This window comes from Scyliorhinus torazame, chromosome 14 (genome assembly GCF_047496885.1).
Source record: "Scyliorhinus torazame isolate Kashiwa2021f chromosome 14, sScyTor2.1, whole genome shotgun sequence".
Lineage (NCBI taxonomy): Eukaryota > Metazoa > Chordata > Chondrichthyes > Carcharhiniformes > Scyliorhinidae > Scyliorhinus > Scyliorhinus torazame.
The window spans coordinates 43,728,237-43,747,032 of NC_092720.1; the positions used below are offsets into that span (position 1 = coordinate 43,728,237).

Here is an 18,796-nt window from a genome sequence, read left to right on the forward strand (position 1 = left end):
TCTCTGCTGCTCCCTCCTGAGGTTACCTGTGCTGAGTGAGTTCTGCAGGATCCCCCAGAAACATCGAGGGAGGTTTGTGGGTAGTGCTTTGTCTGTTCAGGGTGTTCAAGGTTAGAAATAGTGGTTCTGACCCTAATCAGACAGCGCTCTCTCTCTTTGTTCCCAAACGAGTGAATAAGTAGTCACTGATTCTTGAAATAAACTCGAAGATAAGCAAGTGGTGGGGGCTAGTTGGACAAATGTGACCATAGGATTTTGTTTTTCAATCAGTGACATTGATTTTTAAAAGAAAGTAATTTGAAAGAGAAAATGAGACCAGCCATGCCTGTATACTTTGCAGTACTGAGATAATTTGACATCAATGCGTCCCATTGTAACATGAGTTGAATGTTGAATAGAAGGTTTGTAGGAAGCCTGAAGGTTTATAATATAGCTGGCTATTTATTAGTCTTCGCATCGGATGTTTAGATAGTGGATTTGATTAGACCGTGAAAATGGTATGTTTTAGGATTACCAAGCTCAGCAGAGTCATTTCCTATTGTTGGAGCAGCATTTGATCCTGGCGTTCCCATTCGCCGTTGGCTGGCATGGTTTCAGATCCAGTGTTTTGGACATAAACTGTGATAGAATCAATATTGCAAAAAAAGTTTAACTAAATTTTACCCATCTCACTTCACTGTTTTATTATTCATTAACCCATTGCTGACCAGTCTAATGTTGCTCCTTGATTGACTCCTCCTTCCAAGGGCAGGCATAATTCCCCTGTCATGTGAAAGGGATGTTTGTACTTTCCGAAATAAAAGCAGAAATTGCTGGGAAAACTCAGTTACTCTTGCTGCATCTGTGGAGAGAGAAACAGTTAACGTTTTGAGTCCAATATGATTCCTCTTTGGAGTCTTTGAGTTCTGAAGAAAATTTCTATTGGACTCTACTTCTCTCTCCAGGGGTGCTTCCAGACCTGAGCTCTCATGGCATTTTATAATGTTTCTTCTGGCATTTCTTTCCCCAGAATTTCTGTAATTTCAAACTTCCTGCATTCACATTTTGTGTGTGCTTTCTATTTCTTGGGTTGGTGGGAAGCGAAAGGAAGGGAGGAGGAGTCTTTATTTTTTTGTTAGTGAAGTGATGTTTAATTGTGTTCACTATCAAAGATTCCAATACCTGGCTTCACATTTCTTGCCAGACTCTGGGCTTTTCACAGTAACTTCATTGCAGTGTTAATGTAAACCTACTTGTGACAATAAAGATTATTTATTTATTTTATTAAAGTAACTCGAGACTATATTGAGTGACAAAATGTTTTAATATTTTGTTTGTATTTACCAAATGAAGCAGTTACTTAGGTTGGATTTTGATGTAAGCGAAGTCTACAGATTTGTTTTAATAACTTAAAAAAACTTTCATTTTTGTCATTGTTGCCTATTGGCTTTCATACATTTAGGTCAGTGGAACTAGACCGTGTTGCCTTTCTTTTGGCAACTCTATGACCAGGCACTGTGGACAATAATGTTGCGTAGCGCCACATTCCCTAATGGCCCTCACCCATGACTCCCCAGAAAACACATCATTTCAAAAAGAAAAACGACTCTCAAGGGACTAGTCATTTTAAACTTTATAAAGGGGGCATGTTTGTACTGTCTATCTTGTAATACCATATGAGCAATGGAATGTTCTTCATGTACAGTTGACATAAAAAGCTTACATTAGTCGTAGGTATGGTAGCTATATGTCCGATGTCTTCAATGCAATGAGTTCTTCAACATTACCAAAGTTAATTTGGTGAAATTATTTGGTATGAAATACAACTTTTCTGTTGTTTGGGAACTTCACTGTCTGAAACCACTCGTCCTTTAACTGCTTCCGAGTAAATGGATTGAGGCAAATGTTGGAGTTTGCTGGTTGAGTGTCTCAAGGTTTTATGCTTACTCCATCCCAAACACACGTTCAGCAATGTTATGTAATACTTCCAGTTTCATCTACTTGTTTTATTTACAATGCTTTATATTTAAAAAATTCTAATTAGTTCAACATGTTGAGAGAAATTCCTGGTTGATGCTTTTATCCCAAGACAACTTGAGTCACCTCCAGGTATTTTGGCCATCTGCTCATTTTTGCTTTGTATTGTTCTCCGGCTGTGTCTCTGCTGGAAAAATATCTCTTAAATTCAATGAACCTAATCAAATCAGATTATAATAGGGCTTTTGGATAAAACTATAGCTCAAGTCTAAGACAAGTTACTTTCAGCTAAAGGAACAGCATGTTATGCACAACTGGAATGTTGCATAAATGTAAAAAAAAAAACGTTTTACAGTAACAAAATCCAAAGAAGATCTCGCAATATTTCAGATTGCCTCATTTAGTCCACTAATCTTTACCAGGTTGTAGATTCATGCTCTTTCCAGGTTTAGGTATGTAAAGTATAGTTGATTTATTTAATTGGGCACCATTTCACTATTCAGTGGAGTAAGGTCTCTTGGTATCCTGGCCAACATTCTTCCCTCGCGTGTTGTGCTGAATGCAAAATGGCTGTCATATTTGCCCAAGTATTAGTTATTGCATTTTGAAGTGATTCAATGTATGCAAAGTGTTTTGGAATTCTCCTGAAAGGCTCGATAAGGCAGTATATAAATGCATCATGCTTGCATGCTCAAAGCGATTTAACCGCTGCTTTTATACGAGGAAAAGATAGCCCCAGTTGATTGCATTGGATATTTTATGTGGGAGTAAATATTTTAAAATGATCATTTATCCAGTCTACACGTATTGAGATAATTGCAGTCAATCTATTCAAACTCCTCATTTGAGTAATGATGTGTTGTTGAACCCACCACACATCAAACTAAATTACTGATTGAAATCAAATTGCTGTGACAATGTATGCTGGTCCTAAAACTCTTTGTGGATTAGTATATCTGTTTTTAAGACTAATCAAGTTGATGCATTTTTAAATCAAATGCCTGACTGATTCACAGTCCATGGCCATTTTCTGTTGACCTTTCTTCCCACTTTGTTGTCCTTGCGTTCCCTCCTTGTCTCCTTGTCTCCACAGTACCTGTATTACGTACCAAAAATGTTGAGTTTGAGGACTAGTGAGATGACTAGAAACATAGAAAATAGGAGCGGAGGAGGCCATTCAGCCCTTCGAGCCTGTTCCACCATTCATAACATTCATGGCTGATCATCCAACTCTGGGTCTAATCTCCCCCCCCCCCCCCCCCCCCCCCCCCCCCCCAAGTGCTATATCAAACTGCTTCTTGAAAACATAATGTTTTGACTTCAACGAGTTCCTGTGGTAACAAATTCCACAGGCTTCACCACTCTGGATGAAGAGATTTCTCCTCATCTCTGCCTACCCTGTGTCGTCAGACTGTGACCCCTGGTTCTGGGGACACCCACCATCTGCATCTACCCTATCTAATCCTGTTAGAATTTTATAGGTTTCTATGAGTTCCCCTCTCATTCTTCTGAATTCCATGAAATACAATCCTAACCTATTCAATCTCTCCTCATACATCAGTCCCGCCATCCCAGGCATCAGTCTGGTAAACCTTTGCTGCGCTCCCTCCAAAGCAAGAACATCTTCCAATAAGGAGACCAAAACTGCACACAATATTCCAGGTGTGGTCTCACCAAGGCCCTGTATAATTGCAGCAAGACGCTCCTGTACTCAAATCTGAAACACCATAAGGAGCAAATGGTGGCATGTGTTTCCTGAATCTAAAGTTAATTGAAAAATTACCACCGAGTAAACAGTAGGACCAGATGGGAGAATTTTTGTTGCTTTTCTGTTGAAGGCATTGCTTAATTATAGAAGCACTGGCCTCATCCGGTTTAAGAGCGCCAATACTGCATGAATAAAACATATTTGTGGATATTAATGCTGAGATTAACTATCACGCCTGGTCTCAATGTTCTACACCCAGTTTGGAGTTTACATAGATAACTTGAAATTTTTTGTTTCTTGTAAAAGCATAGATATTTATAAGGAATGTTATATTTTACAGTGATATTGGTCCATTGACATTTCATGTGTTTAACATGTCAACATAATCACTAACCTAATTTAAACTAATTATTTAATCATTGAAATCGAAGATGCATCAGAGAGAAAATTATTACTATAGTTTACTGTCCAACAACTTTAAGATGGTTCGATTTTAATTATATTTGAAACATGATTAGTTTAAATTGGTTATGTCCAGTATAAAGAATGTTTTATACTTGCCCACTTGACTGCCATGAGAGAATAAGATCTCATGCTTTGGACCATACTTTGGAGTATGGATCTATATTTCATTATTTCAGGAACATTGCTGCCTTTGTGCAAAATGTTGCATATGTATGCAGTTATGGGGAAAGCTATGATTTTCTTAAGGGAGAGGTAGTACATATTTGAACTGTGCAGGAGGGGCTGACCATTTTAACTCCGTTCATCAATTTGATTTTGGTTGGCATTTAATTTTTTCTCATCCCTCAAAAAGGCAAGACCTTCCTGATTGTTCTCTCGTTTTTATTGAGTTTGCCATTATGCTGTAAGATTTTGATATATGCTTATTATGTTCAGTTAGATTTGCTTAAATGTTTTGCTCTGCTGTTGTGTCTTGAAATTTGATCCCTTGCTATTGTTTAGCAGATAGAGGCTACTCCTCCCTCTACTCCTGTAATCCCTGTGATCCCTGTTATGCCAGTCCCTGCTGATGCCAGTGTCTTCTCGTCTGACAGTCAACAGGTTTTGTTCCTATTTCTTTTTCTTTTGAATGTTTTGATTTTGCTGCTGTACATTCAAATTTATTTTGTGCATTGTTTAATCCTGATTAATGTTATTTTGAGGATCACTGGACTCCTATGGTGAGCAAATTAAACCAAGGGGATATATAAAAGCAAAATACTGTGGATGCTGAAAATCTGAAATAAAAACAGCAAAATGCTGGATAAACTTTGACAGCATCTGTGGAGTAACAGAGTTAATATAGAGTCCAAGTAGCCCTTCTACTGAAGCAGATATGTGTCAAACAGTATTTTTGCATTAATCTGCAACTATAAAATTCACTTTTGCTCCAGTGTGTTGCAAGTTATCTGACCCTTTTGCTCCAATGGTTAAACTGAAAATATTCACAATCTCGTTCAACGTGCGAGCCATCCTGAATTTAGGACTATTTCAGTTGAAAATCTACTTTGCTCTTTGGTTCTGGCTGCCCATCATCAGAAATGTGATGAGAGGCAAAGTTTTAGAGAAAAACTAGTTTGATCACAGCAACAAGCAAAATTTGGTTATATTTGAAAATCGATTGAACTCTATATGCAAGTTAAATCTGTGTGATGGCAAAGCAGAAATGTTTGTACAAATCAAATCAAAGTCACCAAATATAGAGAAGATAAAGATGTGAACAACAGTTTTAAATTCTTAAGCAAATTGGTTGGGAGTCCAATCAAAAAAAAAGTCACATACCCATGCTGTGATATAAAATTTTAGCAAGTAGAACATTACAGCGCAGTACAGGCCCTTCGGCCCTCGATGTTGCGTCGACCTGTGAAACCACTCTAAAGCCCATCTACACTATCCCTTATCGTCCACATGTCTATCCAATGACCATTTGAATGCCCTTAGTGTTGGCGAGTCCACTACTGTTGCAGGCAGGGCATTCCATGCCCTTACTACTCTGAGTAAAGACCATAAGACATAGGAGCGGAAGTAAGGCCATTCGGCCCATCGAGTCCACTCCACCATTCAATCATGGCTGATTTCAACTCCATTTACCCGCTCTCTCTCCATAGCCCTTAATTCCTCAAGAAATCAAGAATTTATCAACTTCTGTCTTAAAGACACTCAACGTCCCGGCCTCCACCGCCCTCTGTGGCAATGAATTCCACAGGCCCACCACTCTCTGGCTGAAGAAATTTCTCCTCATCTCTGTTCTAAAGTGACTCCCTTTTATTCTAAGGCTGTGCCCCCGGGTCCTAGTCTCCCCTGCTAATGGAAACAACTTCCCTACATCCACCCTATCTAAGCCATTCATTATCTTGTAAGTTTCTATTAGATCTCCCCTCAACCTCCTAAACTCCAATGAATATAATCCCAGGATCCTCAGACGTTCATCGTATGTTAGGCCTACCATTCCTGGGATCATCCGTGTAAATCTCCGCTGGACCCGCTCCAGTGCCAGTATGTCCTTCCTGAGGTGTGGGGCCCAAAATTGCTCACAAAATTTTTCCAAAGTGCAAGACCTCGCACTTGCCCACGTTGAATTTCATCAGCCATTTCTTGGACCACTCTCCTAAACTGTCTAAATCTTTCTGCAGCCTCCCCACCTCCATACTACTTGCCCCTCCACCTATCTTTGTATCATCGGCAAACTTAGCCAGAATGCCCCCAGTCCCGTCATCTAGATCGTTAATATACAAAGAGAACAGCTGTGGCCCCAACACTGAACCCTGCGGGACACCGCTCGTCACCGGTTGCCATTCCGAAAAAGAACCTTTTATCCCAACTCTCTGCCTTCTGCCTGACAGCCAAACGTCAATCCATGGTAGGTAAAGAACCTACCTCTGACATCTGTCTTATATCTATCTCCCCTCAATTTAAAGCTATGTCCTCTCATGCTAGACATCACCATCCAAGGAAAAAGTGGATGTATGCAAGCAACATCCCAGTATTTCCATGGCATGTCTCTTCTCCGCCCCCCCCCCCCCCCCCCAAACATACTCAAACTTGTCCCAATATAAATGATTTAAATTATGGGTGCTGTAACTCCCCCGGAATCCAAAGCAACTCCCATGCCCTGGCTATCTGTCTAATAGCACTACCTGTGTTTTGCATTTGCTGGCTTTCCCTGTTGAATTGCATAGGCCCTGCAAGTTTGGAAAGGGTTGTTTCTCACCCTGTCATCTCATTGGATAGAATATATACCCAAACAGCAAGATCTATTAGCCACCGAGACCTCACATAAATGCAAATTAATTGGAACAAATATTTAAATTGGGCTACCAAGGCCCCATGTAACGGACCAATGTGGCCCATGAGCTTAGATAGCCATGATTCAAATTACATGGTTATTGGTGGCACCATGCATACTAAAGCAAGTGCATAACACTATTAATGAGGGTAGATTTATTGCATTTTCTTTGCAGTTAAGCCCAAAACTTTAACATGTTAATTTTCTTGAACACCAAGAGACCACCCCTAGAAAAAGCATTGAAATGTTTCAACCCCTTACTCCCCTTTTTTTTTGTTAACGATGTAATTTCTCATGTAGGTGATCGTAAATCAAGCTTGGTTATTTCCATTTTAATCCTGTTGATCCTTGACTGCTTTCCTGTCCATGCAAAGAGCACTGTATCCATTTGAGTGCATAATGGAACTCAAAAGCTAACTTGACTAAACTCTCAGCAATTGAAGGATTGACTTCACTAGTTGGAGCGACACAATGCTGAATTACAGCATTTAGTTATTTGTTTTTATCTGGTTCGAAAGTATTGATTTAAAAACTTTTTGCAGAATTTGATTTCTAAAAATACCACCTTCAAATGAACTCTCCGCATATTTAAACTGATCAAACAGTTTTGTCCATTTTTATCTCCAGATATGTGGAGGAGGAACATTACTGCAGTAGTTTTTTTGCATGATTCTAATGAGTAAATGCATTGGTTATAAATATTAATTATATTTGGCCCAGATTGGTGGAACAAAGAAGCTTTAACTGAATTATTAATGCTCAAAAATTCCCATTTCCCAATATGAATGAACAGATAAATGAAATACATTCTTTATATCTTCAAAAGGCTCCAAGGGTGAATTATTTATGTTGAATTTTTCAACTAGTATGTGTCACTCCAAGGAGTTTTTGTGGTTATTCTGGGTCCACCCACTCTGTGCATAAGGCAGAATATCCTCAAATTGAGGGATCGAAAGGTAATTTATTCCCTAGCCTTTTGTGATGTCTGCACAATTCCAAACAGTTGTTTGAAGTTTACTTGCCCTCTTCTCATTCCTGTATCCGTCCCTCTAAGGAAGCATTTCACATTCATTCAATGCTCCCCTTGACAGATTCTGCTCAAATCCAGTTCGATTAATGTCAGCTGCAGACATTTTATTTTAATCATCTTGACGTGTGTAGTTCAAAATAAAAATAGAAGAAGCTGGCACAGAATCCAAAAGAAATCTGCATCCTTGACCAACCTCTTTGAACTTACTGAGGAGATAATGGTTATAGGGAGAAATGTATTTGGATGTAGTGTACCTGGGCATTAGGAAATCTTTTGACAAAATACACTTTGGTGATTACTGGACAAGATTAAGGGGTAAGGAATTAGAAAGAGGATGGCAGACTGGATTTTAAAATGGGGTTTGAAGGGGGAAAACATTTAGAAAAGGCAGTTTAGCAGAGTGATTGGAAGTGGGTACTAACTAGTATCCCTCCGGTTTCAGTATAGCGGAAAATTCTGTTCACTGTGAATATCAGTGATTTGGCCAAAGACCTAGAGGGAATGGTGTCAAGATTAGCGGATATTGCCAAAATATGTTTTTTTAAGAAAACCAAAGGAAATTGCAAATGAATATTAACATGGGTGAAGAGATTAAACTGGCAGAATTCAAAGTCAGAAACTGAAGTGAGACTTCATTTTTGTTAGCACATGAGCCTAATTGATACTTTTTGTTGAGAGAGAGTGAGGGACTTGGGAGGACATGTTCACAGTATTCAATGCAGCATCTTGCTCGATAAGGCTGTTTATCTTTTGGCAAATAAAATTTTAGATCTTTTTTTATAAGGTACAAAAGCGAAGAGGTAATCATGAATGTGTAAAAATAAAAAACCTTGAGCTAAGCACTATATAGCATGGGAGTCCATATTTGTCAGAAGACTTTAGAGAGTGTAGGGCACATTCACAAAGATTCTGCTTGTATGAGGACGTACTTTAGTTAGGAATATTTTGTTGGAACAATACAGATTTTGGGGCAATACAAATATTTTTAGAATCATGAAAGTATGGGGCAGAGTTGATGGAAGCAGATTGGTTCCAGTTTTTGAGGTGTCAAGAATGCGGATCCATAGATTAAATGTATGACAGGACGAGGATAGGACATGTTGGCCTATCGAATTCACCATCCAGGTGAAGCAGAAACTGTTGACTATTCAAGGGTAAATTAGATACGTTGGGTGAAGGAGTAGAGGCTGAAAGGATATGGGAACAAGAGTAGATAAGTGTGATTTGCTCACAGTGAATCCCGTCAAGGAATGGTTGGACTAAAAGGCCTAGTTGTGTTGAAATTTGTATTTTAAAGCCCATAACCTAAAAAGGGACTGTGTAATACTACACCAAAGTGTTACTTCAATTTTGAATAGAATATGGAACTGAGTTCCGATTTACACAGAAAAAAGCTAGAGATTCATGCAAAGTTTGTATTAACTGATGCACTGTTTAAACCATTTCCCAGCCAGGAATGGCAGGCTGGTTTGCAATTCACATTTATCTTGACCGGTTTTGAGTGGGAGGGAATAGTTAAAACTGATGTAATATTGAATTTTGCAATATTGAATTTTTTGCGTTATAAATTGGAATGGAAGGTTATCTGCATTTCTAACATTGTTCAACTGTACCTTCTTCATCTTTTCTTTAAAGGCTAATCCACCCCCAGTTGTGGTGAATGCAGATAGTTTGGAATCTCAGCCTTATGTAAGTTTTCAATTTTCATTCTCGTGTGAAAATATTTTTTTTAATGCAGTTGAAAAATGAAGAGGCCTAAAGCAGCAGAAAGGCCAGTGGATGTTTTCCAGATACAAACTCATTATTTCTGCATTGCCATTTCCATGAGGAAGAAAACTCTTGGGCAAAACATCAAAATCCATGCCCTGGTCCACATTTTCAGTTAAAGTTTACAATTTGTGAAATTTGATTGCAAAGCAGCGACTTTGTCAGCTGGCAGTCTATGGCTTTGGCATTTAATTTCAATACATTGTTGATTTAAAGTGCAGATGGGAAATGGCTTCATTGTATTTGTGCTTCTCAAGTTGATAAGTTGTATCTGGCTCTCCAATCACAATATCCTCTTACAGATAAACTGTCACATTAGATTGCTCCAAGTCTGCTTGTTTATTACATTAAACATTCAGAAAAAATATGCTTCTTACAAAGTAAGACTCGCCACTTGTGAACGAGTGCTTTTTTTAAAAAATGTGCTTTCCTATAGAAGCTGTGACAAATTTAAGTGATCACCTCCTTGAGTGGTAGATTCCTTGGAACCTGCTGCAGTTGCTAAGCAGGTTACTTTCAGGAAATATTCCAGCAGTTTTAATTTTTCCGGTTACCTGGTTTATAATCAGAATATCTGCGGCCAAATATTTCTTCAGTGAACCTAATTTTTAACGTGTCTCGGGAGCCCTACCCTCAACACATTCCATGAAAACTTAAGATTTCTTTGCATGCCTAAACATAAAGAACATTTTTGTGGCCTTTTCTAATTTTCTTACAATTCTGTGTAAAAACATGCTAAATGACACAGCTAATAATTTCTATATTCTATATCGAATAATTTTATTCTTGGTAATCTCAGTTATCATTCTGCTACTGCCATTTTTATTACTTGCCCTTGTACATTATGCTGCCTTCAATGTCTTCATAAAAATAAAACATTTGAGTATCTTGTTTAAAGCATGTAGAATTTCATTTTTATGGGCCGGTCATTTGAACATCTCAATTTAAATTATCAATTGACAGCTGCTCTTGCTGTCAAATGTTTTTCAATGTTAACTTGCAATAGTGGCAGTAAAGCTGTACTATTGTAGTGTCTGCAGTTTTTCCATTTTCCAACCATCATTACATTCAACATAAGACATCTGTCCTCATTACACGTACTCTCTCTTCCTGTTTTAAGCATTTTGAGGTGTTTTACTTTGTTATGGGTGCTATATAAATGCAACATATATATTTAAAGAAAACTATCAGCTGTCATATCCTGTGTAATGACTGCACCTTGTCTTGTGTTCATCTCTGCACCAATTGAATGACAACCATTTCCTAAGGCCTTTTAGAATTTGTATCTTGCATTCTACCATTTCCACTCATTCTCACAAATTCCTTGGGTAAGACCATAAGACATAGGAGCAGAATTAGGCCACTCAGCCCATTGAGTTTGCTCCACCATTCAATCATGACTGATATTTTCTCATCCCCATTCTCCTGTCTTCTCACCATAAGCCCTGATCCCCTTATTAATCAAGAACCTATCCATCTTTGTCTTCAACACACTCAGTGATTTGGTCTCCACAGCCTTCTGTGGCAAGAGTTCCACAGATTCACCATCCTCTGGCTGAAGAAATTCCTCCTCATCTCTGTTTTAAAGGATCGTCCCTCAAGTCTGAGATTGTGTCCTCTACTTCTAGTTTTTACTACTAGTGGAAACATTCTCTCCATGTCCACTCTATCCAGGCCTCGCAGTACCTTGTAAGTTTCAATAAGATCCTCCCTCATCCTAAACTCCAATGAGTACAGACCCAGAGTCCTCAACCGTTCCTGATACAACAAGCTCTTCATTCCAGGGATTATTCTTGTGAGCCTCCCCTGGACCCTATCCAAGACCAGCACATCCTTCCTTAGATACAGGGCCCAAAGCTGCTCACAATACTCCAAATGGGGTCTGACCAGAGCATTATACAGCCTCAGAAGTACATCGCTGGTTTTGTATTTTAACCCTCTCGACATGAATGCTAACATTGCAATTGCCTTCCTAACTGCTGACTGAACCTGCAGGTACTTCTCGGTTTTTCTATGCCAGTGACAGATATCAATTTTATGATGAGGGAATTGTGATTTATTTCCTTGCAGTTTAATGTTCAACTAATTTTAATGTTTACTGCTTTGCTTTTGCGCCTTTAAACAATGGATGTCAAGATGGCTAGGAACATGAAGAACAAGAGTAGACCGTTTCGCCCCATTTACCTGTTCCGCCATTCAATAAGATCACGGTTGATCTGTGACCTAAATCCATTTACCTGCCTTTGCCTCATATCCCTTAATACTTTGGACTAATGATTATCTATCCATCTTGGTTTTGAAATTAGCAATTGACCTCACATCAATTGTCTTCAGCAGTAGTGTGCCAAACTTCTACCATCCTTTCACTTGTGAGGCCTAGCTCGAATTATGTTATGCTCCCAGTCTTAGTCTCCCCAACCAGTGGAAATAGTTTCTCTCTACCCAACTGTTCCCCATAATATCTTCCCCATAATTTCTAAATTCCAGGGAATACAACCGTAGTTTGTGTAATGACTCCTGGCAATTTGACCCTTGGAGTTCAGTTATCATTCTGGTAAATCTATGCTGCACTCCCTCCAATGGTAAAATGTCACAATCTCTGTGGTATTAAGCCTCCATCCACATTGCTTACTATGCCACCTATTTCTGTTACTCGCAAATTTGGATGTTTAGTGCCCTATTCCATCACCCACGTCATAATAAATATGGTGATTGATAAGGCTCCAACACAGATTCCTGTGACACATCTTCGGTTTTTTAAAGCAGAGAGTATCTGGCTTTTGTAATATTCTTTCAGGGCTATGGGTTTGCTGACTGGGCCAGCATTTATTGCCCGACCTTAATTGTTCTTGGGAATGTGATGGCGAGCTGCTGCCTTGAATCACTGCAACCCGAGTGATGTGGGAACACAATGTGATGTTAGGAAGGGAGTTCTCGTCTATAACTGTACTCTACACTCTCTCACTGCTCCTCTCCAGCCTCCTCCCAGAATCCTGTGAGTCACTGCTTTATATAGTTCTGCATCTAGCTCTATCTAGTGGTTAATTATGATATGACATTAACCCTTTGTATTCTGAATAGTTCACATAATGTCACAGGTTGCATCATTTGTAGATGGCACCCACTACTGCCACTGCATTGGTGGTGTAGGGAGTGGATGTTTAAAGTGGTAGATAAGGTGCCAATCATGCAAGCTGCTTTGTCCTGAATGGCATTGAGCTCGAGTGTTGTTGGAGCTGCACTCATCCAAGCAGGTAAAGAGTATTCCATCAGACCCCTGACTCACGCTTTGTAAATTATGGTAGAAAGGCTTTGGAGACTTGCAGCATTCCAAGCCTCTGACCTACTCTTATCATCGAATCCCTATATTGCAGAAGGAGGCCATTCAGCTCATTAAATCTGCGCTGACTCTCCGAAGGAGCACCCCCCCCCCCCTCCCCCCAGAAGTTTTCATCTTGTGCACAAAATGGTGTCAGAAAATTAATAGATGATCCACACCCCGCAAATTAGGGAACACAAGTAAAACTGATCTCTTCAGTGGAGAAACCCAAAGCATCAAACAGGACAGTTACTCCGATTGTGCTGCCATTTTTCGACAAACGATGATGAATTATACAGATCGTGTATTTTTTTTTTTTTACATGGCTTGATGTAGTTAGCTAGAATTGAATGATCGCCAATGTGCTGTTCTGGCTAAAATTGATTGCATGAAATTAGGCTTCAAAAATGATGACGGGCTTGGCTGATGGAAGCCACCCTGAGATTTGAGTTCTCCCATGATGAGAGGCAAAGTCCCATGCTGGAATTGATGAATTGGACTGGTGCAAGACCAGGTAGGCAGAGTAACCAATCACTAAAAGTTGCACCGCAGGTTAGCAAGACCATAAAAGCAAACCAAGCACTGGGCTTTGTCTAATGACATAGAATTGAAAAGTAGGGAAGTCATGCTAAACTTGAATTGAATCTTGGTCAGTTAACACTGGAGAGGATCAAGAAATTGCAAGGATGATAACAGAAAGGAGTGAACATACCAGGAAAGGATCGACTGGCTAGGTCTCTTCTCTTTTTTAAAAAGACCTGACAGAGGCCTCTAAAATTATCCAGGGTTTTCATAAGTTGAAATCAAAGCCATCAATATAAGATAGTCACAAAGAAATTCATAAGAAACCTCTTTACCTAAAGAGTGGTGAGAATGTGGAACTCGCTACCACAGGGCGTGGTTGAAGCGAATGGTTTCAATGTAATTTAAAGGGAAACTGGACAAGCATGTGAGGGAAAATGGAATAGTGTTAGTGATGAATTTTGATGAAGAAAGATTAGAGGAGGCTCGAGTGGAGCATATAAACACCTGCAATGACTGGGCCAAATGGCCTGTTTCTCTACTGTGTATAGCGTGTATAGTTTCATGGTTTGGGGAAAAATCTAATCCACCCTTAACTTCATTCTTCAATAATTTTCTTGATCTGCGCACTAAAAGTCTCATTGTGTTAAGAACCCTGTGAGAGTGTCTCAAAACGCCCAAGAATAACTTGAAACACTGGTTCTTAGTGGTGTACGTTTGTTTGGAATAAGGTGAGGAGCAATGCACAACCCAGTGAGGAACCAGTTGTTGTGTAAGCAATTAATAAAGAATATTTATTAAAGTAAAAGAAAAAAATGACAAATGGCTAGTACAAGCTAGGACACCTAAGTATATGAATAACAGGGCAGCAGCATGGTGGCGCAGTGGGTTAGCCCTGCTGCCTCACGGCGCCGAGGTCCCAGGTTCGATCCCGGCTCTGGGTCACTGTCTGTGTAGAGTTTGCACATTCTCCCGTATTTGCGTGGGTTTCGCCCCCACAACCCAAAGATGTGCAGGCTAGGTGGATTGGCCACGCTAAATTGCTCCTTAATTGGAAAAAATGAATTGGATACTCTAAATTTATTTTTAAAAAGTATGTGAATAACTAAACAGTGTTATCTGAAGTTACCTCTTGTTCCCAAAATATACCCACATTCCATGAACTCGCTGACCCACCCCTTTTCCCAAGCAACATCCAATATTAGTAACTCTGTAGGTCAAACCCAGCTAATAGTTACCACACAATACCGCTTAGGTGACCAAGTCTGGAAAAAGACTCCTCCTGATTGAGGACATATTCTTCTCTTTCTGATGGACAATTCTCCTCTTTTAGAGGCGAATATCTGCATTATACCATGGGTTCTGAATGTTGATGGAACAGGTCTCTGTGTCTTGGGTCATAGATGGAACTGGCCTGTCTGACTGGATGGAGAACTAGCCTCCTTCCCCAATGAGAGTGCTAGAAGTTATACCGTTTGTTTCTTTGATATCCTACCCTGTGGATTCGGCTGTCTACACGTCTCAAATTTATTCCCTATAGAAGTTATGTTTTGTATAGCCCCACTGATCTCTGGTAAACAATGTTTTTTATATGACCATTTGTACCTCCACGTCTCTAAACACCTGCTAATCTTGTTATTGGGCAAATTTAATTTTGCTTGTTACTTGTCTGTTATTTTGTTTTCATCTCAGTTCACTGTTATCCTTGTTAATTCCCAAATTCCTAACACTTGTTTGTTTGTGGCTGCTTGTGTTTGTGTATACTTTACAGAGTTAAAATGATGACTGTCTTGTTCCAGATATTATTTATTATTGTAATACTACCTCTATTTTTACTAATTTCTTTGGGTGCCTACAACAACAGGTATCATCTAAGGAAGTGACCTGTCAGAGTTGTATGATCTTGGAAACTGGCTGAGATATAAGCTCACAGATTTAACCATGAGCCTCTTTCAGTTTCTCAGACTGGTTGTAGCATTGTGGTCATCATGAAGGTCCACCCAGCTGCTGTAAACTGGATTGAGAAGTTAGCTCGAATTGTGAAATTGCAACCAGGTGCTCAGATGCCCTCCCACATTAAATTAGTTTAAGATTTATTATCACGTGTACCTACAGTGAAAGGTATTCTGCGTACAGTTCAGGCAGATAGTTCCATACATGAAAACATAGAACATACGATAAATACACAATATAGATACATAGACATAGACATTGGGTGCAGCATACAGAGTACAGTGCTACAACTGTAGAGAAGATGCATAGCAAGATCAGTTCAGTCCATAAAAGGGCCATTCAGGAGTCTGGTGACAGTGGGGAAGAAGCTGTTTTTGAATCTATTGGTACGTGTTCTCAAACTGTTGTGATTGGATAGCATCACCTTCCCAAGGGTCATTATGGATAGGCAACAACTGCTGTCCTTGCAAATGATATTCAAGTACCATGAAAGAATTTTTAAAAATTGAGCATTAAACCTAATCAGTTGCCCTCTAACTATCCCTAACATAGTGGATATTATGAGCTGATAGTTCACTCTTCACCCCTGTTAAACTCGAGGGTTTCTTTTTAGAGCAGCAAAAGAAATTTAGTTTTTAATACCAACCCATGGGTTTAATTTGAGTATCTAGTAAATTTGGTTTTGTTCTATTATATTTACTCAAGCAGACCAACCATTACCTTAGGATACCTACAGACAAATGGACAATTAATGCCAACCGTGCCAGAATTAATTTCTAAAAATGTAGATTTTCACCCAGTAGGTAGGGAATGGAGAACAAATGTAATAATTTACCATGTATCACTGTACAATGTGCCAACTGCTGTTCCAAAAGTGGTATTAATCATACACTGCAACATATTTGTAGAATCCCTATAGGTGATTCGGCCTATTGAGTCTGAACCAATCCTCTGAAAGACCACCATGCTTGGGCTCACTCCTCCATCCCTGTAACTCTACCTTACCTGCACACCACTGGACACTGAGGGATGATTTTGCATGGCAAATCCACCTAACCTGCACATCTTTGAACTGTGGGAAGAAACTGGAGCACCCGGCGGAAACCCACACATATACAGGGAGAAAGTGAAAGCTCCACACAGACAGTCACCCGAGGCCGAAATTGAACCCGGGTCCCTGGCGCTGTAAGGTGGCAGTGCTAACCACTGTGCGGCCCCTAATACGGCAATAGATTTTTAATCGTTTTATTTCCCTTGTGTACTGCAATCACACATGAACTTTGAAATTTTTCAAAAGCAACACTTTGACAACTCTGAGCAGCTAGGGATGGGCAAGAAATGTAATAATCTGAAATCAAAATTAATGTATCTTTGCACAAAATTGAAAATTTGATTATTAAAAAAACTACAATTAAGTTTACGTTTTCTTTGTGAAATATCTATAGCACTATTCTGCTGCAACGATATTAAAATCGAGGACTTTATTCAAACATCGCTCTAAATTTGAGACTACTCTGACTTCTCCCCTTTTCCCTCCTGTCCCCTACCCCCCTCATTCTAGTTGATTTGATAAACTTAGAGCAGGTTGTTAAACCTCACATTTTACTCCTCTCCGGAAGTGCTTGTTATGACTTCCTTAGCATTGCCAACCGCTCCAGGTCACAATTCTTTCACAACGGAACCCTCTTCTCCAAACTCAATTACTCCAAAGTATCTTCTCTCCTGCCTCCTATTATCAATAAATTTCAACTTGTGACAGAAGTATCCTGTCCTGTACTAAGTTCAACTTGCCAGCTCTCTCTATCCTCACTGGCCTATATATATATATATATATATATATATATATATATGGCTTCTCATTTCCCAATGCAGTAAGTTATTTGCAGTCATCTACAAGCGATTCCAAAGTCTTGCAGTATTTGCGTGTGCAATCTTAAGCCATGTAACCCGTCCCCATATAATCAGACCCTCAGACTCTGCTTTTTCCTCTTCCACCACGTATTTGGTGACAGAACCTTTAGTTACTGCAACCCAAGTCTTGGGGATTATTTCCATAATTCATCTACTTCAAAAACTATAGCACGTGTATCCATATCTGCATATTTCGGCCAAGGCAGTGTTTGAATGCCAATAATTGACAGCAAAATGTGATTTTACAAGACCTTACCGTAAAGAGCTGGAAACTAAATTTAGATTTAGATCAAGTTCTCCATGGTTCACTTTCAAGTGTTAGATAGTTAACTTTAGAAAAAGAAATTTGAACTTCTAGTTCATAGCTGAAAGGATTACACAGCAATATTTCATGTTTTTTTTACTGTAACAAATTAAAAGCATTAGTGACTAAACATCACTTTTGTAGGCAGATTATTTTTTAAACTACAAAGCACCATTTCTCCTTTTACTTCCAACATAACTGAAAAACCTACTTAAGAGATATATGTTAATTTGCTGCATATTCCCGGTCTGAAGTATCCCATTCTACTGAGAACACAGATCTGTTTCTAACTCACTTCACATCTTATTGCATGGACATCGTCCTTGCTTGGAGAGGAGTATAAAGCAACATCGCAATCAATTTATCTTCTCTTAAAAATCTGCAAAATTCCTACTCTCATCTGATATTGCAGGCGCTGCTGAATGCTTTCTGTGTGTGAGAAGTGTTTCATCTGAAAAAAGTAAAAAAAGTTTCATATTTTCAACATTGTGCTTGTAACATTGAGAATGTTATGACGGTTAAATGGTATTGAGTTATGAATATCTCGGCTATCAATCAAATGTACTTTTAAAAATGCAGCGGCTGGCTGTTGTGATTCTTCGAGGGGACTACTGTAAAGTAGTGCTGAATAAACCAAGTGTCTTGATGTGCTTTACTGTGTTCCGTACACCATACAGAAAATATCAAGTTGGATGCTGAAGTGAGGCTCTCCCATCATTTCTGAATGACTTGAATGTGCACAACACTGGGATTTTGGGTCAGTTGCCATTAGCTCAGGCCAAGTTGCTTCTTAATTCTATTGTTAATTTGTACTGCTGAATAATTCAGACCTGAAAGAACTCATTTAAAGTGGTTCTGTAGTTCTCACTAGAGCCAGTTTAGTGAAAAACTAAACACAGTACATCACTATTGATTCATTAGCTAAATGTGACTCTCAGTGATGCTTTGTAACTTTGTGCCTGTACGCAATTCTTCAGTAAATCCATGATTCGGTTTCTTTACAAAGTTATATTCCGCGTTTCTAAAATGGCCAATAA

The 18,796-nt window shown here is 39.2% G+C and overlaps 1 protein-coding gene across 26 annotated transcripts in view; it reads left to right on the plus strand.

Moving 5' to 3' along the window:
- LOC140389677 (disks large homolog 1) overlaps positions 1-18,796 on the plus strand; it is a 486,438-nt gene that overhangs the window by 257,820 nt on the left and 209,822 nt on the right. For 12 of the 26 annotated variants that reach the window (XM_072474027.1, XM_072474028.1, XM_072474030.1 and 9 more), the window contains 2 exons: positions 4,631-4,729; positions 9,619-9,672. The exons of 4 other annotated variants lie outside the window; for them this stretch is intronic. In XM_072474027.1, coding sequence (XP_072330128.1) covers positions 4,631-4,729; positions 9,619-9,672 — 153 coding nt within the window. The remainder of the gene's footprint in view (positions 1-4,630; positions 4,730-9,618; positions 9,673-18,796) is intronic. 10 more of the 26 variants (XM_072474035.1, XM_072474052.1, XM_072474038.1 and 7 more) reach the window with 2 other exon arrangements.